The sequence below is a fragment of the Oncorhynchus tshawytscha genome, unplaced genomic scaffold, assembly GCF_018296145.1.
Source record: "Oncorhynchus tshawytscha isolate Ot180627B unplaced genomic scaffold, Otsh_v2.0 Un_contig_766_pilon_pilon, whole genome shotgun sequence".
Lineage (NCBI taxonomy): Eukaryota > Metazoa > Chordata > Actinopteri > Salmoniformes > Salmonidae > Oncorhynchus > Oncorhynchus tshawytscha.
Genome location: NW_024609833.1, coordinates 2543626 through 2566957, shown reverse-complemented (window position 1 = coordinate 2566957; position 23332 = coordinate 2543626). Strand labels below are relative to the sequence as shown.

Genomic DNA, 23332 nt, shown 5'->3' with positions numbered 1-23332 from the left:
TAACCCTCTGTTCCCCCCATGTCTTTGTGCGGTATTGTTTGTTGTAAGTGCTTGTGCACATGTTTGACTGGTGCGTGACTGGTTTTGTACCCATTTATTTTGTATTCTGAGGCTGTTGGTTTTATTATTAACCTTCTCCGGCTACTACCTAGTTCTGCTCTCCTGCGTCTGACTTCCCTGCCACCAGTTATGCACCCCTTGCATCATTACGTTATTTAAGGTAATTTTCTTTCAAATCAAAGGGTAGGGTATATTTTATTAAATTAAGTCAGATGTGTGGAAACACCTGTTTCTATGTGTTTCATTTTAAACTGTAGAAATGTAGTTGTAGGCTACTATTTCATTTACACGCTTTTTTGAATATAATTTTGAAAGACATTAGGGGCTCAATTTTAACAAACCTAACGCAATGGTAAAGCAATAGGTCTGGAGGTGTATCAGAATTTTTTTTTGTATTTGCACAGACGGAATTAGGAGTGCAATACCTGGCAGTGGTGAAAAATTAGCTGGGTTTTGATGAATAAACAAGTTGTAGGTGTGAGGGGGGCTTGGCCCCTCACTGGCCAATCAATGCATTCCATGGCTTAATACTGCATGTGTTTCTTTCAAATTATGTAAGTTATTGACAGTCTTTGCATTTGCATCACTCTAATTCGGCTGGGGTCATGAATATTCTCATCCTCTTCCATTGTGGATTGGTACTACAGTTTATTAAATAGTATAGGCTTTAGTAACGAGTATTAGCAACAGTAAAACAAAAACATCCAAGGTTCTATTTTAACAAACCTAACGCAATGGTAAATCTAAGTTTTTGGTGGTAGTGCCATAGGTCAGGGTTGTGTCAAATAGCTAGCGGTGGCACAGATGGTCTGATTTTGATGAACAAATCAGTTTTAGGTGTGACAAGGGCTTGGCCACCCACTGGCCAATCATTTATTTGTCTCAAGTTCCGTAGGTTAACAGTCTTTGCATTGTCAGCTACAATTCATCTGGGGGCACTTAATATTCTTGTCCTAGTCCATTGATTTATTTTTTCTTAATTTAACTAGGCATGTCAGTTAATAACATTCTTATTTTACAAAGACGGCCTATCCCAGCCAAACCCTCCCCTAACCTGAACAACGCTGGGCCAATTGTGCACAGCCCTATGGGACTCCTGATCACGGCCGGTCGGTTGTGATACAGCCCGGAATCAAACCAGGGTCTGTAGTGACACCTAGCACTGAGTTGGCGTGCTTTAGACTGCTGCGCCACTCGAGTTTCCACCACTATTTGGAAGTAATTTACTGTCATAAAGAGGAAATGCACGTTTAGGTTCCACTTCCGAGGAATGACGAAGGCTACTTATACATATTCACGAATTCGGTGTGGGAATTTCCACGTGGAGTTGATAAACATCAACAAATAGGGCACTGACAGCTGCTGTAGCTACAGTATCTTGCTAATGTTACAGCGCCTTCAGAAAGTATTCACACCTCTTGACTTTTTCCACATTTTGTTGTGTTACAGCCTGAATTTAAAATGGATGAAATTGAGATTTTTTTTGTCACTGGCCTACACACAGTACCCCATAATGTCATGGTGAAATGATGTTTTTCGAAATTTGTACAAATTAATAATAAAATGTCTTGAGTCAAGTATTCAATCCCTTTCTTGTGGCACGCATAAATAAGTTCAGGAGTAAATATTTAAATATCTAAACAAATCATATAATAAGTTATATGGACTCACTCTGAGTGCAAAAATTATGTTTAACATGGTTTTATAATGACCGCTTCAGCTCTGTACCCCACACATTATCTTTTAAAGTCCTTCAGTCGACCCGTACATTTTAAACACAGATTCAACCACAAAGACCAGGGAGGTTTTTGAATTACGCCACAATACTGACATAATGGACAGAGTTAAAAGAAGGACACCTGTACAGAATAAAAATACTCCAAAGCATGCATCCTGTTTGAAACAAAGCACTAAAGTAATAGTGCAAAACATGTGGCAAAGCAATTCAGTTTTTCTCCTGAATACAAAGTGCTATATTTGAGCCAAATTCAACAAAACACATTACCGAGTACCACTCTTCATATTTTCAAGCATAGTGGTGGCTGCATCATGTTTTGGGCATGCTTGTAATCATTAAGGACTGGGGAATATTTAAGGATAAAAAAATGAATGGAATGGCGCTAAACAAAAGCAAAATCCTAGAGGATAACCTGGTCCAGTCTACTTACCACCAAACCCTGGGTGTCACGTTCGTCATATGGATCGGACCAAGGCGCAGTGTGGTATGCGTACATTCTTTAATAAATTAAGCATGAACCCTGAACAAACTAACCAAAATAACAAAACGACACATGAAGCTATACAAATGAGTGCTGACAGGCAACTACACATAGACAAGAACCCACAAACACCAAAGGGAAATGGCTACCTAAATATGATCCCCAATCAGAGACAACGATAAACAGCTGCCTCTGATTGAGAACCATATCAGGCCACCATAAACATACAAAACCCCTAGACAATACAAAAACTAGCGTGCATCACTGCATAACACGGTGTCTGACCAGTCACATGCTCCCCACGGTAAGCACGAGGAGTTGGCTCAGGTCTCCAACCTGACTCAGCCAATCTCCTCGTGTGCCACCCCCCAAAAAACTTATTGGGGCTGCCTCTCGGGCTTCCGTGCTAACCATGTCCCCTCGTATCGTCGCCGCTCCTCCTGCGCTATCTCCCCCTGCTTCCATGGCAGGTGATCCTTTACTGCCAATATATCCTCCCACGTCCAGGATCCTTTACCGTCCAAATTCTCGTCCCATGTCCATGATGTCTGCTTCTCCTGAACACGCTGCTTGGTCCTTTTATGGTGGGTTCTTCTGTCACGTTCGTCGTATGAATCGGACCAAGGCTCAGCGTTGTATTCGTACATTCTTTAATATACTAAGAATGAACACGGAACAAACTAACCAAAATAACAAAACGACACATGAAGCTATACAAATGAGTGCTGACAGGCAACTACACATAGACAATAACCCACAAACACTTAAGGGAAATGGCTACCTAAATATGATCCCCAATCAGAGAAAACGATAAACAGCTGCCTCTGATTGGGAGCCATATCAGGCCACCATAAACATACAAATACCTAGACCTACAAAAACCCTAGACAATACAAAACCCCTAGACAATGCAAAACCCCTAGACAATACAAAAACTAGCGTATCCACCCTAGTCACACCCTGACCTAACCAAAATGTAAGGAAAAAATATATCTCAGGTCAGGGCGTGACACTGGGAGATTAATTGACCTTTCAGCAGGACAATAACCTAAAACACAAAGTTAAATCTACACTGGAGTTGCTTACCAAGAAGACAGTGAATGTTCCTGAGTGGCTGAGTTACAGTTAGACTTAAATCTGCTTGAAAATCTATGGCAAGACCTGAAAATGCTTGTCTAGCAATGATCAACAACCAATTCGACAAAGCTTGAAGAATTAAAAATAATAATAATGGACATGCTGATTGCAGGAATGTCCACCAGAGCTGTTGCCAGAGACTTGAATGTTCATTTCTCTAACATAAACCATCACCAACATCATTTTAGAGAATTTGGCAATATGTCCAACCGATCTCACAACCGCAAACCACATGTAACAAAGCCAGCCTAGGACCTCCACATCCGGCTTCTTCACCTGAGGGATCGTCTGAGACCAGCCACCCAGACAGTTGATGAAATTGCGGGTTTGCAGAACCGAAGAATTTCTGCACAAACTGTCAGAAACCTTCTCAGGGTAGCTTATGTGTGTGCTTGTTGTCCTCACCAGGGTCTTGACCTGAATGCAGTTCGAAGTCGTTACGGACTTCAGTGGGCAAATGCTCCTCTTCGATGGCAGCTGGCAGGAATAAGCTACGGACAACAAACTCAATTGCATTTTATCAATGGCAATTTGAATGCACAGAGATACCGTGATGAGATCCTGAGGCCCATTGTCGTGCCATTCATCCATGCCATCGCCTCATATTTCAGCATAATAATACACGGCCCCATGTCGCAAGGATCTTTACACAATTCCTCTAAGCTGAAAATGTTCTTCCATGGCCTGTGTCACGTTCTGACCCTAGTTCTTGTGTTATTTGTTTGTTTTAGTTGGTCAGGACGTGAGTTGGGTGGGCATTCTATGTTTTGTGTTTCTAGGTTGGTTTTCTGTGTTCGGCCTAGTATGGTTCTCAATCAGAGGCAGGTGTCGTTAGTTGTCTCTGATTGAGAATCATACTTAGGTAGCCTGGGTTTCACTGTTGTTTTGTGGGTGATTGTTTCCGTGTCTGTGTTTGTTCGCCACACGGTACTGTTTCGGTTTTGTTCACGTTTATTGTTTTGTATTTCATTGAGTGTTAAGTTTATGTTTTTAAATAAACAACCATGGACACTTACCACGCTGCGCATTGGTCCTCCGATCCTTCTCGCCTCTCCTCTTCAGACGAAGAGGAGGAAAACCTTTACAGCCTGCATACTCACCAGACATATCACCCATTGAGCATGTTTGGGATGCTCTGGATCAACGTGTACAACAGTGTTCCAGCTCCCGACAAATCTAGCAACTTTGCACAGCCATTGAAGAGGAGTGGTAGCCACAACCAATACCCGGATCAACTCTCTGCAAGGGAGATGATCACACCAGATGGTCACACCAGATGCTGACTGGTGTTCTGATACCCTTTTTAAGGTATCTGTGACCAAAGATGCATATCTGCATTCCCATTCATGGGAAATCCATAGATTAGGGCATAATTTATTTATTTCAAATGACTGATTTGCTTATATGAACTGTAATTCAGTCAAATCTTTGAAATTGTTAAAATAGGCTGCGGTACAGCAAAGCCAAGTAAGCTCGTGCTCATGGTTCTCACAAGGGATGTGAAATGATAGTCTATAATGACTTTGCTCATGACCATGCACACTGCAAATAAAATGTAATATGTAAATAAGTTCCTTGAACTTTCTTTTGTGGGTGCCTTTTCATTATCTGGATAGACACTTGTGGTTTCTAGCTTCTGTCACACCCTGATCGGTTTCACTTGTCGTTGTGCTCGTCTCCACTCCCCTCCAGGTGTCGCCCATCTTCCCCATTATCCCCTGAGTATTTATACCTGTATTCTCGGTTTGTCTATTGCCAGTTCGTCTTGTCAGGTTTAACCAGAGTGCTTTCCTGTTATCCTGTTTCTAAAGTGTTTGTTTCCTAGTTTTCCAGGTTTTGACCATTCTGCCTGCCCTGACCCCGAGCCTGCCTGCCGTCCTGTACCTGCCTGACTCTGACCTGATAACCAACCTCTGCCTAACCTGACCCGAGTCTGCCTGCCTGCCGTCCTGTACCTGCCTGACTCTGACCTGATAACGAACCTCTGCCTGAGAACTGTACTATCCGCCTCCTGTGTCCGCATATGGGTCATATCCTGAGTCGTGATAGTACGAACTGGCCATGACTGATCCAAGCAGACTCAGACCAGCTCCACAATGCTGTCTTCCAGCAAGGAGCCACCATTGGAAGACACAAGGAGTTACTGCAATGCCTTATGGAAGGACTCCATACCCTGGCAGAACGACATGACCATGCGTTCAATACATTGCTGGAGCGATTCCGCGGATTCCCCTCAAGGCAGCAAGCCACACCAGTAACTCCCCAGACTCTCAGCAACACCACCACCAGCGGCGCTTCTTCCTAGCCTACCCCAGTGTCCCGAGAAACCCTCTTACCAACTCTGGAGTGCTACGCTGAAGATTCTGGAAACTGCCGGCCTTTCTCTCCCAGTGCTTCCTCACCTTCGAGCTGCAGCCTTCGTCGTTCCCCTCGGGCCACTTGAGGATAGCGTACCTTATAATGCTGATGTCCAGGAGGGCAATCGCCTGGGCTACAGCGGTATGGGAGCAACAGTCTACCGTCTGCCTCAGTCTGGAGGAGTTTGTGGCAGAAGTACAGAAGGTGTTCGATTCTCCATTGTCCGGGTGAGAGGCTGCTCGTAAACTGCTCCAGCTACGTCAAGACTCCCGTAGTGTGGCAGACGACACAGTGGATTTTTGTACGTTGGTGGCTGAGAGTGCCTGGAACCCAGAAGCATTGTTAAACATGTTCACGGATTATCAGAGTTGATCAAAGATGGGCTCACAGCCCAGGAGCTGCCCATGGACCTCGACTCCCTCATAACCTTGACCATCCGGATCGATGGGCGGCTAAGAGAATGAAGCAGGGAGAGGGAATCTGTTCCCTGTCGCCCTCGATTCCCACCTTGCCTCCGAGGAATCCCGGAAACCCACAAAGTAATTTCTGAGAGAATCAGATGTCACCCGAGTGCTCACGGGAATCTGAGAGGTTGGTCGACTCGCCTCCTTTAGATCCCAAGCTACTGGCAAGGGCTCGATAGTCTCTCGGTGAACGTTTACTCAGACTGAACACCAGGAGCTGTCTGTATTGTGGGACTACAGGACAATATATTTCCTGTCCATTAAAAAGACCTGGCTCATCAGTAGGTACGATGAGCCGTACAGGGATTTTGGGATATTCATGGCTCCAGAAGCACAATCCCCTGATCGACTGGACTACTGGTTCTATCGTGGGTTGGAGCCCGTTCTGCCATGCTCATTGTCTTACGTCGGCCCAGCCTGCCCGGCAGCGCTTCATCTCTCCCTCCGCATTGACCCTACAACTGCGCCATTGACCTTCTCCTGGGGAGCAGCTTTACTCCCTGTTGGGTCCGGTGACCAAGGCTATGGAGGAGTACATTGAGAACTCTCTCGCTGCAGGATGTATTTGTCCATCGGCCTCTCCCGCCGGCGCAGGACTCTTCTTTGTGGAGAAGGGCAAAACTCTGCATGCATGTATCGACGACAAGGGCCTTAATGACATCATGGTTAAAAAACGTTACCCTCTAGCACTCATCTCCTCGGCTTTCGAACCTCTTCAGAGAGCGACCATCTTCTCAAAGTTGGACCTTCGGAAAGCCTACCATCTGGTTCGGATACGGGAGGGAGATGAGTGGAAAACTGCCTTTAACACAGCCAGCGGGCACTATTCGTACTTAGTTACAGTGGGGAGAACAAGTATTTGATGCACTGCCGATTTTGCAGGTTTTCCTACTTACAAAGCATGTAGAGGTCTAATTTTTATCATAGGTACACTTCAACTATGAGAGACAGTTTTTCAAAAACAAAAATCCAGAAAATCACATTGTATGATTTTTAAGTAATTAATTTGCATTTTATTGCATGACATAAGTATTTGCTACATCAGAAAAGCAGAACTTAATATTTGGTACAGAAACCTTTGTTTGCAATTACAGAGAAGGGGTGCACATCTTTGTTTTTGCCTTAGCATTACACAGCTGATTCAAGTGATCAACTCATCAAGCTTCAAGTGGTATTTATGTATACATTTGTGATGCTATCCTTGATATGATCCTTCTGTTGTCACATGCTAAACTTGCACGTGTGTGCACATGCATCTATCTATCTATCTATCTATCTATCTATCTATCTATCCAATGTTATCATGATTTGTTATAAGAGATATTATTTGGGACTGCCTCATGGGAGAATTCAGACATGTATAAAGGCTACCTGTGTCCTGCATAACTTCATGAGAACCAGGAGGGGACCTGCAGCTTGCCGCCGTGTGTCAGAGGAGAGGTCTGCTACTCTGCAGGATGTTGGAAGGATGGGGGCCAACAACACAGCACAGGAGACAATCCGTGTGCGGGAGATCATCTCCAATTACTTCTTCGAAGCGGGTGCTGTTCCCTGGCAACACCATAGACTACAATATGCACAACCAAAGACTCTTTTTTTTCCCCTTCTCACCCACGTTACAATAAGAGTATTCATTTACTTAGCTATGTCAACTGCAGTTATTCAATTACCAGTTTCTCACCTTTTGATTTCTACTTCTCAGGTGAGGGTGCCAACATCCTGTGCTGTGTTGTTGGCCCCGATCCTTCCAACATCTTGATATTAAGATGGCACCAGAGAAGAAGGCTGACGTTTTACGTGTCCCCAACCAATTGTGTTTTTATGTTTTGTTTCTTTGTGTTTGTAACTTATTTTAAAATTGATTTTGTACATAATGTTGCCGCTACCATCTCTTATGACCGAAAATAACTTCTGGACAGAACTGCGATTACTCACCACAGACGGGCAGAATACTTTTTTATCTGTCACACCCTGGTCTTAGTATTTTGTGTTTTCTTTATTATTTTGGTTAGGCCAGGGTGGGACATGGGTTTATTATGTGGTGTGTTTTGTCTTGGGGTTTTTGTAGGTATCGGAATTGTGGTATAGTGGGGTTGTCTAGAATAGTCTAGTCTATGGCGGTCTGGAGTGGTTCTCAATCAGAGGCAGGTGTTTATCGTTGTCTCTGATTGGGAACCATATTTAGGCAGGCATATTCTTTGAGTGTTTGGTGGGTGATTGTTCCTGTCTCAGTGTTTGTTTGCACCAGATAAGGCCGTTTAGGTTTTCACGTTAGGTTTCTTGTTTTGTATTTGTTTGTGTTTCCATCTTTATTAAAGATGTATACAAATAACCATGCTGCATTTTGGTCCGCCTCTCCTTCACCGCAAGAAAACCGTAAACATTATCCTTTAGCGAGTCTGATGAGCCCGACGTGAATGATATACTACTCTCCGGGAACAGGCCCAGATCCCCGTGATTTGCATGAAGAGAAGGCAGAGAAAAGTTTGGACTGCCTTCTGAGAATTCACAGGCGATCGAATAAACCCCCACTTCCTTTCATTCTGCTAGCAAACGTGCACTCTTTGGAAAATAGAATAGATGACCTATGCAGAAGATTAAACTACCAACTGGACATTCAAACCTGTAATATTTTATGCTTCACGGAGTATGGGATGAACGATGACACTATCAACATACAGCTGGCTGGTTATACGCTGTACTGGCAGGATAGAACAGCAGCGTCTGATAAGACAAGGGACGACGGACTATGAATATTTGTAAATAACAGCTGGTGCACGATATCTAAGGAAGTCTTGAGCTATTGCTCGTCTGAGGTAGAGTATCTCATGATAGGCTGTACACCACACTATCTACCCAGAGTTTTCATCTGTATTTTTTAAAGCTGTTTTACATACCACCACAGACTGAGGCTGGCACTAAGACCGCATTGAATGAGCAGCATTCTGTCATAAGCAAACAAGAAAACGACGCTCACCCAGAGGCGGCGCTTCTAGTAGCTTGGGACTTTAACCCCTGCGCAAGGAACCCGCTAGCGGGCTGAAATTCCACAACATACGGTGATCGTTACATAAATAGTCATATTAAACATTCATGAAAATACAAGTGTCTCACATGTATCGGAAGCCTAGAATCTTGCTGATCCAACTGCGTTGTCAGATTTAAAAAAAGATTTACTGCGAAAGAATACGATGCGATTATCTGAGCATAGAGACCTATACATTTAAAAAAAACAATTTAACCAGCACAGGGGTAACATAATCACAAACTGCATTAAAATATATAGTTTACCTTTGACGATCTTCGTCTGTTTGCAAAGTCAATAGGTCTGAATACTTTCCGAAGGCACTGTAACAGCACATGCTCCATCTTTTCATGTTACAGCCTTATTCTAAAATGGATTAAATATACTTTTTTTCTCAGCAATCTATACACAATATCCCATAATGACAAAGTGAAAACAGGTTTAGATATTTTTGCAAATGTATTAAAATAAAACCAGAAATACTCAGAAATATTCAGACCCTTTGCTATGAGATTCGAAATTGAGTTCAAGTGCATCCTGTTTCCATTGATCATGCTTGAGATGTTTCTACAACTTGTTTGAGTCCACCTGTGGTAAATCAACTGACTGGACATGATTTGGAAAGGCACACACCTGTCTGTATAAGGTCCCACAGTTGACAAAGCATGTCAGAGCAAAAACCAAGCCATGAGGTCGAAGGAATTGTCCGTAGAGCTCCAAGACAGGATTGTGTCGAGGCACAGATCTGGGGAAGAGTACCAAAACATTTCTGCAGAATTGAAGGTCCCCAAGAACACAATGGCCTACATCATTCTTAAATGGAGGAAGTTTGGACCCGCCAAGACTCTTCCTAGAGCTGGCTGCCCGGCCAAACTGAGCAATCGGGGGAGAAGGGCCTTGGTCAGGGAGGTGACTAAGAACTCAATGGTCACTCTGACAAAGCTCTAAAGATCCTCTGTGGAGATGGGAGAACATTCCAGAAGGACAACCATCTCTGCAGCACTCTACCAATCAGGCCTTTATGGTAGACTGGCCAGATGGAAGCCACTCCTCAGTAAAAGGTACATGTCAGGCCACTTGGAGTTTGCCAAAAAGCCACCTAAAGACTCTCAGACAATGAGAAACAAGATTCTCTGGTCTGATGAAACCATTATTGGACTCTTGGCCTGAATGCAAAGCGTCACGTCTGGAGGATACCTGGAACCATCCCTACGGGGAAGCACGGTGGTGGCAGCATCATGCTGTCGGCATCTTTTTTAGAGGCAGGGACTGGGAGACTAGTCAGGATTGGGGGAAAGATGAATAGAGCAAACTACAGAGATCCTTGATGAAAACCTGTTCCAGAGCGCTCAGGACCTCACACTGGGGGCAAAGGTTGACCTTCCAACAGGACAACGACCCTAAGCACACAGCCAAGACAACGCAGGACTGGCTTCGGGACAAGACTCTGAAGGTACTTGAGTGGCCCAGCCAGAGCCCATTCTTGAACCTGATCGAAAATCTCTGGAGAGACCTGAAAATGCACTTGCAGCAACGCTCCCCATCCAACCTGAGCTTGAGAGGATCTACAGAGAAGAATGGGAGAACCTTCCCAAATACAGGTGTGCCAAGCTTGTAGCTTCATACTCGATGCCGTAATCGCTGCCAAAGGTGCAAAGAAAGTACTGAGTAAAGGATCTGAACACTTATGTAAATGTGATATCAGTTTTTTTAATTGAATAAATTAGCAACAATGTATTTTCTTTGTCATTATGGGGTATAGTATGTAGATTGAGGTGGGGAAAACAATTTTATCAATTTTAGAATAAGGCTGTAACGTAACAATGTGGAAAAAGTCAAGTGGTCTGAATACTTTTCGAATGCATTGTATATTGCTGTAACTATGTTGACGAGAGAAGGCTTGAAGTGAGGGATCATTGAGGTTAGACAGGGTTGGAGGGGTTTGGAAAGGATTTTTGCGATGGGGGAGGGTCTATTAGAAATTAGTAGGGACCTTTTTTTATTTTTTCACAAGTACTGAGTTAGGTAGGATTTAGAAATGTGGAACTAACGTTGTAAACCGCGATTGACCACACTCCAGCACAGTAGATGGCGGCATGCACCTTTAACGTTTGTTTGCGGACTGCCATGATATCATAGAATAAGAACTACTACTACTACTACTACTACTACTACTACTACTACTACTACTACTACTACTACTCATGTGTGGCTTCTGTCATAGCCACCAGCATTTCTTTAGGAACAAGCTAAAAAACGAGTCCAAATCAGAGGGTGAAGTTCCGCTTTAATTAGATCAGATAGGTGTGTTGTAACTTTTACTAAATACTGACTTTAACATATATTGCTAAGAATGTGAGAGCAATGGAAGTCCTAGTGGGCTTCAAACCCAATGATGATGAGCACGAATGATGACCACTCTAACCACTGTCCCAATAAGGGTTATCTCTAGGCTATGTGCTTATTGGGCCAGTATAGTTAGGGCCCAGTGAATGTTTTTGTAACGTTCTCATGAAACGTGCCTTGAACATTAATATCTTGTTTTGAGAACATGTCAACCATGTTCTGTGTATGTTTGGTGGGACATGGATGGAAAATTCTCCTAATCCTTAGAAAACTGGACACGAATGTTCTTGCAAACGTTACCAAGAAATGTGTGTAGAACATGAATATATTTTGTTGTGAGAACATGGTAACCATGTTCTGTGTATGTTTGGTGGGACGTTAATGGAATATTCTCCTAACCCTCAAACTGGACACATAAGATGTTCTTGCAACGTCCCATGAAACATGTCTAGAACATTAATATTGTATATTCTGAGAACATGGTGACCATGTTCTGGGTATGTGCTGTTTGATATTAAGAGAATGTTCTCCTAACTCTAATGCAAAGACATGCTAAAATGGTTCTCAGAAGGTTTTTGCTAACATGGATAAAATGTTAGCAAAAACAGAAAACTGGACACTCAACATTACGGGTAACAATACAAGCAGGTAACAATACAAGTCCTCTCTCCCTATAATTATTCGCTGGGCTGGAACTGGGTAAAGTTCATGATGCAGTCAAACTTAAAAGGAAATTAAAAAATTGTTCTACTTAATATTCAGCATCTCCAGCAACATCAACATACAGTGAGCTCCAAAATTATTAGGACTCTGTATGCCAGCACTTTGTATTTGAAATGATACACTTGGAGGTTAAAGTGCAGACTGTCGGCTTTAATTTGAGGGTATTTTTATCTATTTCGGGTGAACCGTTTAGAACCTCCTTGTTGTTCATAGTCCACCTATTTTAGGGGACCAAAAGTATTGGGACAAATTCACTTACAGTGCATTCGAAAAGTATTCAGACCTCTTGACTTTTTACAAGTTACAGCTTTATCCTAAAACTTTATCCTAAAACTGATTAAATTGTGTTTTATTCCCTCATGAATTTACGTACAATAACCCAATTTGACTAAGCTAAAACAGGTTATTCAAATTTCTTGCAAATTAAAAAAAATATAAAAAACTGAAATGATATTTACATAAGTATTCAGACCCTTTCCTGAGTACTTTTTTTGAAATACCTTTGACAGTGATTACAGCCTCGAGTCTTCTTGGGTATGACGCTACAAGGTTGGCACATCTGTATTTGCCGACTTTCTCCCATTGTTCTCTGCAGATCCTCTCAAGCTCTGTCAGGTTGGATGGGGAGCGTCGCTGCACAGCTCTTTTCAGGTCCCTCCAGAGATGGATCAATTCAGTTTTATTTTTTATTTTATTTCACCTATATTTAACCAGGTAGGCCAGTTGAGAACAAGTTCTCATTTACAACTGCGACCTGGCCAAGATAAAGCAAAGCAAAGCAGAGCAACAAAAACAACAGAGTTACATATGGGATAAACAAACGTACAGTCAATAACACAATAGAAACATCTGTATATAGTGTGAGCAAATCAAGTAAGGAGTTAAGGCAATAAATAGGCCATAGTGGCAAAATAATTACAATTTAGCATAAACACTGGAGTGATAGATGTGCAGATGATGATGTGCAAGTAGAGAATACTGGGGTACAAAAGAGAAAAAACAAAAAACAATATGGGATGAGGTAGTTGGGTGGGCATTTACAGATGGGCTGTGTACAGCAGCAGTGATCGGTAAGCTGCTCTGACAGCTGATGCTTAAAGTTAGTGAGGGAGATATAAGTCTCCAGCGTCAGTGATTTTTGCAATTCGTTCCAGTCATTGGCAGCAGAGAACTGGAAGGAAAGGCGGCCAAAGTAGGTGTTGGCTTTGGGGATGACCAGTGAAATACACATGCTGGAGCACGTGCTATGGGTGGGTGTTGCTATGGTGACCAGTGAGCTGAGATAAGGTGGGGCTTTACCTAGCAAAGACCTATAGATGACCTGGAGCAAGTGGGTTTGGCGACCAATATGTAGCGAGGACCAGCCAACAAGAGCATACAAGTAGCAGTGGTTGGTGACAAAAGGGATGGCACTGTGATAGACTACATCTAATTTGCTGAGTAGAGTATTGGAGGCGATTTTGTAAATGATATTGCCGAAGTAAAGGATCGGTAGGATAGTCAGTTTACTAGGGTATGTTTGGCAGCATGAGTAAAGGAGGCTTTGTTGCGAAATAGGAAGCCGATTCTAGATTTAATTTTGGATTGGAGATGCTTAATGTAAGTCTGCAAGGAGAGTTTACAGTCTAACCAGAATCCTAGGTATTTGTAGTTATCCACATATTCTAAGTCAGAACCGTCCAGAGTAGTGATGCTAGTCGGGCGGGCGGGTACGGGCAGCAATCGGTTGAAGAGCATGCATTTAGTTTTACTAGCATTTAAAAGCAGTTGGAGGCCAAGGAAGGAGTGTTGCATGGCATTGAAGTTCATCTGGATGTTTGTGAACACAGTGTCCAAAGAAGGGCCAGAAGTATACAGAATGGTGTCGTCTGCGTAGAGGTGGATCAGAGAATTACAGCAGCAAGAGCGATATCATTGATATATACAGAGAAAAGATTCGGCCTGAGAATTAAACCCTTTAGCACCCCTATAGAGACTGCCAGAGGTCCGAACAACAGGCCCTCCGATTGAAACACACTGAACTCTGTCTGAGAATTAGTTGGTGAACCCGGCGAGGCAGTCATGGCCAGGTCAATGAAGATGGCTGCACAGTACCGTATTTTCACAGTACTATATCGTTTAGGACCTTGAGTGTGGCTGAGGTGCACCCATGACCAGTTTGGAAACCAGATTGCATAGTGGAGAAGGTACGGTGGGATTCGAAAATGGTTGGTGATCTGTTTGTTAACTTGGTTTTTGAAGACTTCAGAAAGGCAGGGCAGGATGGATATAGGTTTGTAACAGTTTGGGTCTAGTGTCACCCCCGTTGAAGAGGGGGATGACCGCGGCAGCTTTCCAATCTTTAGGGATCCGACGATTCGAAAGAGAGGTTGAACAGGCTAGTAAAAGGTGTTGCAACAATTTTGGCAGGTCATTTTAGAAAGAGAGGGTCCAGATTGTCTAGCCCAGCTGATTTGTAGGGATCCAGATTTTGCAGCTCTTTCAGAACATCTGCTGTCTGTATTTGGGTGGGGGGGGCCTTGGGCAAGTTGCTTCGAGGTTTGCAGAGCTGTCGGCCGGGGTAGGGGTAGCCAGGTGTAAAGCATGGCCAGTCTTGGAAAAAATGCTTCTTGAAATTCTTGATTATCGTAGATTTATCAGTGGTGACAGTATTTCCTAGGGAGGAGGTGCTCTTATTCTCCATGGACTTTACAGTGTCCCAGAACATTTTGGAGTTAGAGCTACAGGATGCAAATTTCTGTTTGAAAAAGCTAGCCTTGGCTTTCCTAACTGACTGTGTATATTGGTTCCTGACTTCCCTGAAAAGTTGCATATCGCGGGGGCTAATCGATGCTAATGTAGTACGCCACAGGATGTTTTTGTGCTGGTCAAGGGCAGTCAAGTCTGGAGTGAACCAAGGGCTATATCTGTTCTTAGTTCTACATTTTTGGAATGGGGCATGCTTATTTAAGATGGTGAGGAAAGCATTTTTAAAGAACAACCTGGCATCCTCTACTGATGGGATGAGGTCAATATCCTTCCAGGATACCTGCTTTTTAAAATTTTATTTCACTTCTTATGGTATAGGGTCCTTTTGTTTGATTCCATCCATATACAGTGGGGAGAACAAGTATTTGATACACTGCCGATTTTTGCAGGTTTTCCTACTTTACAAAGCATGTAGAGGTCTGTCATTTTTATCATAGGTACAGTTCAACTGTGAGAGACGGAATTTAAAACAAAAATCCAGAAAATCATATTGTATGATTTTTAAGTCATTCATTTGCATTAATGGACTATTTTGTGTATGTCCATTACATGAAATCCAAATAAAAATCCATTTAAATTACAGGTTGTAATGCAACAAAATAGGAAAAATGCCAAGGGGGATGAATACATTTGCAAGGCACTGTAGGTGTCACTTGTTAAATCCACTTCAATTCATGTAGATGAAAAGGAGGAGACAGGTTAAAGAAGGATTTGAGACATGGATTGTGTATGTGTGCCATTCAGAGGGTGAATGGGCAAGGCAAAACTATTTAAGTGCCTTTGAACGGGGTATGGTAGTAGGTGCCAGGCTCACCGGTTTGTGTCAAGAACTGCAACGCTGATGGGTTTTTTCTCTACAGTTTCCAGTGTGTATCAAGAATGGTCCACCACCCAAAGAACAACTTGACACAATTGTGGGAAACTTTGGATGCAACATGGGACAGAATCCCTGTGGAACACTTTTGACAACTTGTAGAGTCCAGGGTGAACTGAGAGCCAGAACTTGTGGGGCCAAATAAAATCACCCACGGACCATCAGTTGGGAAACCTCTATACAGAGGAGCTGAAACTTGCCACTGTGCTCAGTTTTAATCACATTAATAGGATAGATGACACAGACATGATGAATAAGAGGTGGGTCTACTAGTCTGGTAAATGTACACCAGCAGACATTTACATTAAGGAAGTGTGAGTGTCTGTAGTAGAAGAAGGACTGTGTGTGTGGTGTATCTGGGAGAGCACATGTGTGCCTGTGTGTGTCAATGTGTGTGAGGGAGAGAGAATAGGGGGAGGAGCGAGGGAGAATCAGATAATGAGAGGTATTTGTCTCTTCTTCCCTTGCTCTCTCTTTCTCTCAGGGGGTCCAGGAGATCACGCGGATGGCAGTGGCTGCTGCCCGGCAGATGATGGAAGCTGGGTGATTGAGTCTTGTCTTTAATAGTGGCAGGTGTTCCAGTAGCTGTTCCCGAGCGCATGGGGCTTCAGCCAGGGTGGTGAGGGCACGCAGCGCGTTAGCACACACAGCTCTGTCCTCACTGCCCACCAGCTCCAACAAGGGGGGAATGGCACCTGCCTTTAAGGCCTGGTACTTCCCTGTGGAAGACAGAGGGGAGAAGTGAGCATGAGTGAGTTAATGATGAGGTTGACACTATCTGTTGAGACATTGACGCTTCTGCATTAGGGGAAATAGCACCACTGACTGCCCCACCGTTGTTGTTATTGTTTTGTTTTGTTGACTAAGAATAGATGTGGAGCATCACGCAACGTGGTGAAAAAATAAATCTGTATATATTCTGCTGTTCTATCACATGTGCAATGATGTCCAAGGAAAAAAAACTGTGCTCGTTGTTTGCAGTAACTTCCTTGTTGTTGTAATATCGCAAATGGACGTGGCAGTTTTAAAATCTAAGTAACATAATAAAAAAATTCCCCATCAAAACCCTTCAGTTGAAGCTAGAGATATGGGAGGTGTCTCAATCCACCACATCCGCCCATGTCGGCCTTCCCCATCTGCGGTGGAAGGCAAAGGTTGGCTACTTTAACTTCTTGACGCTACCCATCCCTTATCCCTTAATTGTCATCAACAACCGCTGAATAGCATAGCGCCTCAGTCAAATAATATTACTAAAAATATTCATAATTCATGAAATCACATGTGCAATATTGCAAAACACAGCTTAGCCTTTTGTTAATCTACCTGTTATCTCAGATTTTGAAATGATGCTTTACAGCGAAAGCAATCCAAGCGTTTGTGTAAGTTTATCGATTGCATGACAACAAAAAAATATGTGCTTTTCTTTCAAAAACAAGGACATTTCTAAGTGACCCCAAACTTTTGAACGGTAGTGTATGTAGGGACTCCTTCAAGACTGCTGGAAAAGCATTCCTCATTGAAGCTGGTTGAGAGAATGCCAAGAGTGCGTAAAGCTGTCATCAAGGCAAAAAGAGTGGCTACTTTTAACAAATATTTGTATTTGTTTAACACTTTTTTGGTTACTACATGATTCCATATGTGTTATTTCATAGTTTTGATGTCTTCACTATTATTCTACAATGTAGAAAAGAGTAAAAATAAAGAAAAACCCTGAAATTAGTAGGTGTCCAAACTTGACTGGTACTGTACATTAAACTACTACCAAGGTCTTATAAATCTAATTTCAGATGTTTTCTACCTTATGCATGGATTTGATAGACGTATGCAATGTATTTTCACTGTTATGAAAATAACTAATGGTATGCGCATGCAGCAATTCATAAGGGCATGCAGCCATTCACCCCATCTTGCTTTAAAACGCGCAATACATTACAGGGAACAAGCACGTAGATCTCATGCACTAAATGATGGCAGGTTTGAATGTAAGGATTCTGTGGGTTTTTCCGCTGGGAGAGCACTGTAGATTGTTTATTATGCATGTTTGAGCGATACATTAACACAGAGTCCAAAACGGGAAGTTAAAAAAATAACGAGGTAGTTTTGAACCCTCCAGAATGTCTCTATAATGTAAGTTCCCTGCAACATAGGCTTATCTCTATGTTGTTAACATTGTTCACATGCAAACTTGCGCCCTAACTCTAAACTATTACTTAAGACAATATATATCTAAAATATCCTTTCTTTCACATCCATTCCCCTCCTTACCTTCAGTGATAATAGCTGTGTTCATAATAGTCCCAGCAGCACTGGCAGTCACTCCTGGGTCACAGTCTGATAGCAGCTTCACCAGGATTGGGAGAACTCCCTCCTCACATACCTTGTGCTTTCCTTCTGATGGAACACTAACAGGGCAAACAGGGGTCTTCAAATGGAATCATAACTTAGTTCAAAGCAAGCTTTTTCCACTTACATTAATTGATTTTCATTTTGCATGCACATATTTTTTTTTTCTTTTTTTTTTCTACATGACACCTATCATTCATGAATATTGAAAGCCTCAAATTCCAAATATTTAGATTTGTAAAAAGTATTCTTTCCTGTCAGTAAGTAGAGCATGGCTGCGTACCAAATGGCTCCTAATTACCTAATAAGGCACTACTTTGACCTGGGCCAATAGAGCGCTGGTCAAAAGTAGTGCAGTATGTAGGGAATAGGGTGTCATTTGGAACATATCCATGTTTGTGCCTCTGCTCACCTGATGCCCAACATGGCGGAGGCTGCGGCCCGGCGGATGTCAGCGGAGGGGTGAGAGAGCTGGTTTCGCAGCATGGGAACTCCGTCACTGGCCAGGGCCGGCAGGGCATCCACCCTCACACAGTAGCTGAGAGTGGCCAGGATAAGGGCCCGGATCTCCTCCTGCTCAACAGGCAGCTTCATCACCAGCCGGGGAACCAGGCCCAAAGTTACGATACACACTGCACCTGACCAGGAGACAGAAGGTCATAAGGTCATAAGGCCCTAAAACATGTCCATCATCTAAGGATTTGGATTCTCTTTCATTGAATCACTTGTTTCGTTAATAATTGTTACATTTAGAAGATCTTATAAGATCAAAACGTCGGCAAAAAATAGTAATTAAATTGTTGCCAGCCGCACAGTTACAGTCACAAACACTCTAGATAACATCAAAACAGCCTAACTAGCTCTGCTAGGGCAAGTAAAATGGTCAGAGTGAGGGGTTCTCTCATTTGTGTCTGGAAGTAGCTTGCAAGTTAGCCAGTTAGCTTGGGTGCTTGACTGCAGTTGTGAGTTCAGAACACTCGGATCAACCCTACTCCTCAGCCAGAGCGTCCAGTGAGCGAAACGCTCTGAAATTACAAAATGACAATCTGACAATGCTCTGAATTTACGAACGCCCAGAGCGCACTCTTGCACCCCAGATTGAATTTACAAATGCACCTTTAATAACACACACAAAGTTGTAAAATGTCTAGCTAGTAATATTATGCTAACAAGCTAGCAAGAACATCAACTTCCGGTAGACAGGCGAAGAGCCCGTATGCTCAACTGAAAGGATACCATTTGTTTACAGTATACTAAAAGGAACGAATAGCATATAGTATGTAGTATATACTCATTAAGTATGTAGTATACAGTATATTAGTATGTGTATTCGGAACACAGCTATAGTGTTTGAATAGTGTCTAAATCAAAATACATCCAAATGTCATGTGTAATGAGTCCTTCAGCTTGCCTGGAGTGTCACTGTAATTGGGGCAGCTGAAAACCAAAGACTAAAGCCTAGGCATACGTACCTGCAGGAAACTCAGCCACCATCTTCAGTGCACGATGCATGTTTTTACGACAGGCATCAACTGGCTCGTCTAGAAGATCAGACAGTGGAGCCACCACATCCCACGTGAGGAAGGCTTCTCTAGGGACATACACTTGTGTCACTCACACCAATCGCCACCCAACCCAAGATTCCCTCCACTCATTTGCAAGTCCACAAGTTTAGTCGTGTCTACTATTTATGGGTGTGAAATAAGTACCCCAAAAAATGTTTTACTAAGGATTGTTTCCTCATCCAGATAACTTGCCATACAAAAGTTGACTGTTGCAGAGATACTTGATATAATGACAAGATGCTTGTGTCGCCGCCCTAACAATGGGATTCGTTGTCCACAGAGTGGAACGGCAGGATGTCAAGCACATCTCTTTGGATTGATGGATAAACCTTGTTATTTAAATACTTTTTGAATATGCGATGAGAGGTGGTGATGTCATCTGCCTGTATTCAATGGAGAGTGAGATGCTATGCTAACCTCATGAATATGCATAGACATTTCAAATTTCAACTGGGACAACTCAAAACTAAAGTGTTTTTTTCTCAAAGTGGCTGAGATGTCAGGTGCATCACACTTATATAAGTACACTCGTAGCAACCTAAGAATTACAAAACATATATTAGATCAAATAAGCCTCACGTATCAATAAAGCAATACATTTTTTATCTTGACTAAATTTGACACTCTCATTGCCCCCATACAAAAACTCTTCACTTGTTTAATAATTAATGATCTGCTTAACATGGACATATTTTGGGTGGAGTAAACGACCTCGCTTCACCTCTTCCTCTTTGGCTGTGGTCATTGACATTGTTGGTAAAACCATATTGTACTAGGCTGCCACCTACTGTCTGCAGTAACCATAGCATTGACCATTGGGTAGACCAAATGATTCCTGGGAATGGGATTGCTCACCTCCCCACATTATGGGCAGCTAGTAGGTAAAAGACTTTTGTAGTTTTGATTCTCACTGAGCTGTCTCTGTCTTGCAGCAGGACCTTCAGCCTCTCCAAACAGCCTGAAACAAATTCACAGAGGATATATCTAGTTTGGAAACATTTACTTCCCGCTGGTTAAGAGAAGGCTTTGTGAAGAATATAGCCCAAATAATTTACAGCACTCAGAAGGATACGCCTTGTTGTCCCCTTTTGTTGACTATTGTGCGATTAACAGGCACACTTCTAGCTTCTAGATGTTGTGCGTGGGTACGAACTGAGTCCACGACAAAGATATTCGTTCAGGCGGTCAGCTTCCAAGGTAAATAATACAGAACCGTCTTATTCGGAGTGTAAGCTAGTAGGGCTAGCTATCTCGGTTACAGAACGGGGAGATCCAGCGTCCATGCAGTGAGATTACCAGCCAACTAAATTAACAATGGGCAACCGTGGGAACATAACAATTGTGAACAGTCCTGCGTTGTCTAGCTAATAACACGTGTGTATAGCTGCCTTATGCAGGTTAACGTATTATCTCCCAAAACCATTACAATGCAAGATTTGTGACTCGTGAAACAGATGCAGCAATTTAAAAATGAGATTCCACAAATGTTTTGTTTAAGAAAGCAAGGATTTTATACAATGCAATAATGGCATATGCATCTTACCTTTGTGAATAGCCTCATATGCCCTCTTTGGGTCATGAACCAGGTCGCATAGGGCTGCAAGAGCTCTCTGTCGTATGCACAGCTGTGGATCTTGCAGTTCCAGAGAGAGCCGCGGAAGGGCTCGGTTGCCGAATGCAACAGGTGCTTGAGTCGGGTCAAAATGCGGGGGCAATTGCTCCGAAATCCTTGTGCTAGCCATACTCTAACAAAATAAGAATTGTTATTTTTAAACAACTGTTGATTATATCTAACCTTATATCGCTATATTGTAACAATAAGCTGCCTGTCACTAGTTGTTTGCCAGCGAGCAGAACAGTTATTTAGCTACTCAGCGCCACTGCTTCTCACTCCACCAATCGTTGCTTAGTAACTAGCTATCTGTACACAATACACTTACCTTTCCCCCTTTTTTTCCCATTTTTTTTTAACAGGGTATATATTTGTTGTTAGTAATATTTCACTAGTTGTTTGAGTCAAAAAAAAGGTGATTAACATAAGTACAATACATTACATCACATTCCCCTTTCCCGTCCTTCTCAAGCTTGTGCGTTTCTATACGAAAATTACCTTAGGCAGGCCTAGACCATTACCTACAATACATCTCTTTCACTGACCTTATTATTATCGAATTTTTTATTATAACAAAACAAAACAATAAAAATGTGTTTATTGGTTTCATTTGTTGCCCTTATTTTAATTGTCATTGACAACAGGGCCTCTTTCCAGAACAACCAGTAGCCTATCACAAAGAACATGTTTTCCCTGACCAATACAGGTGATGTATGTCAGTGGTTCCAAAAATGTGGGGCTGCCCACATATATATATTTATAAACTGGGTGGTTCGAGCCCTGAATGCTGATTGGCTGACAGCTGTGGTATATCAGGCCATATACCACGTGTATGACAAAACATTTATTTATAATGCTCTAATTATGTTGGTAACCAGTTTATAATAGCAATAAGGCACCTTGGAACAGCCCTTAGCCGTGGTATATTGGCCATATACCACACCCCTTCGTGCCTTATTGCTTAAATATATACAGTACCAGTCAAAAGTTTGGACACACCTACTCATTCAAGGGTTTTTCTTTATTTATACTATTTTCTACATTGTAGAATAATAGTGAAGACATCAAAACTATGAAATAACACACATGGAATCATGTAGTAAACAAAAAAGTGTTAAACAAATCAAAATATATGTTATATTTGAGATTCTTCAAAGTAGCCACCCTTTACCTTGATGACAGCTTTGCACACTCTTGGCATTCTCTCAACCAGGTTCACCTGGAATGCTTTTCCAACAGTCTTGAAGCAGTTTCCACATATGCTGAGCACTTGTTGGCTGCTTTTCCCCAGAAATGTGTTATTCAAATGTCACATGAATACACATTAGACATGGCAAAATGTATAGAATTGCAAGAAAATTAGCTTTAAACTGCAAAAAAAAAATGCACACCATGACAAAATGTGTAGAATTGCAGAAAATAAGCTTTACAACTGCACCAACAAGATGGGTGTGAACAGTTTGTGTCAGGAACAGTGCTTTTTCCCATAAAAATAGATGTGGCGCGCACGCAGGGCGAGGAGCAGGATGTTCCCTAATGCTGGAAAGGTGGGCCCGAGTGAAAAAGTTTGTAAACCCCTTACAGTTTTTTGCTAACATGACCCAAATATGGCCAACAAGTCTATTTTGCATTTATTCAAATGTTGCTTAGATGATGGAAAATGGACACAGGAAGGATGCACTAATTTGACCACAAAGTCAGACGGGCTGTGAAATGAAAATAATTGTACAGAATTTACTAAATGTAGCCTATACCAATAAGGCTATAAGAATATATGATTTTTTGAGCCATCCTGCTACACCAATTACATTTTACTTATGAATGGTGACACTTGTACATTTATCGTACTCTTGATATT

The 23332-nt window shown here is 42.4% G+C and overlaps 1 protein-coding gene across 1 annotated transcript; it reads right to left on the bottom strand.

Moving 5' to 3' along the window:
• Positions 1–16119: 16119 nt before the first annotated feature.
• On the bottom strand, positions 16120–21815 carry rsph14 (radial spoke head 14 homolog). Its single transcript, XM_024419504.2, has 6 exons — positions 21406–21815; positions 20718–20820; positions 19770–19888; positions 18710–18935; positions 18220–18356; positions 16120–16673 (listed from the first exon to the last, which is right to left on the bottom strand). The coding sequence occupies exons 1-6, from the start codon at positions 21602–21604 to the stop codon at positions 16435–16437; spliced, it is 1023 nt and encodes a 340-aa protein (XP_024275272.1). The 5' UTR covers positions 21605–21815; the 3' UTR covers positions 16120–16434.
• Between the last annotated feature and the right edge of the window lie 1517 nt (positions 21816–23332).

Coding starts and splice junctions, on each gene's coding strand:
- rsph14 (XM_024419504.2), bottom strand. CDS start 21,604: ATGGCTAGCACAAGGATTTCGGAGCAATTGCCCCCGCATTTTGACCCG. Junction 18,936..19,769: donor GGTGGCTGAGTTTCCTGCAG/GTACGTATGCCT, acceptor TCTCCTGGTCAG/GTGCAGTGTGTATCGTAACT. Junction 16,674..18,219: donor CACAGCTATTATCACTGAAG/GTAAGGAGGGGA, acceptor TGTCTTCCACAG/GGAAGTACCAGGCCTTAAAG.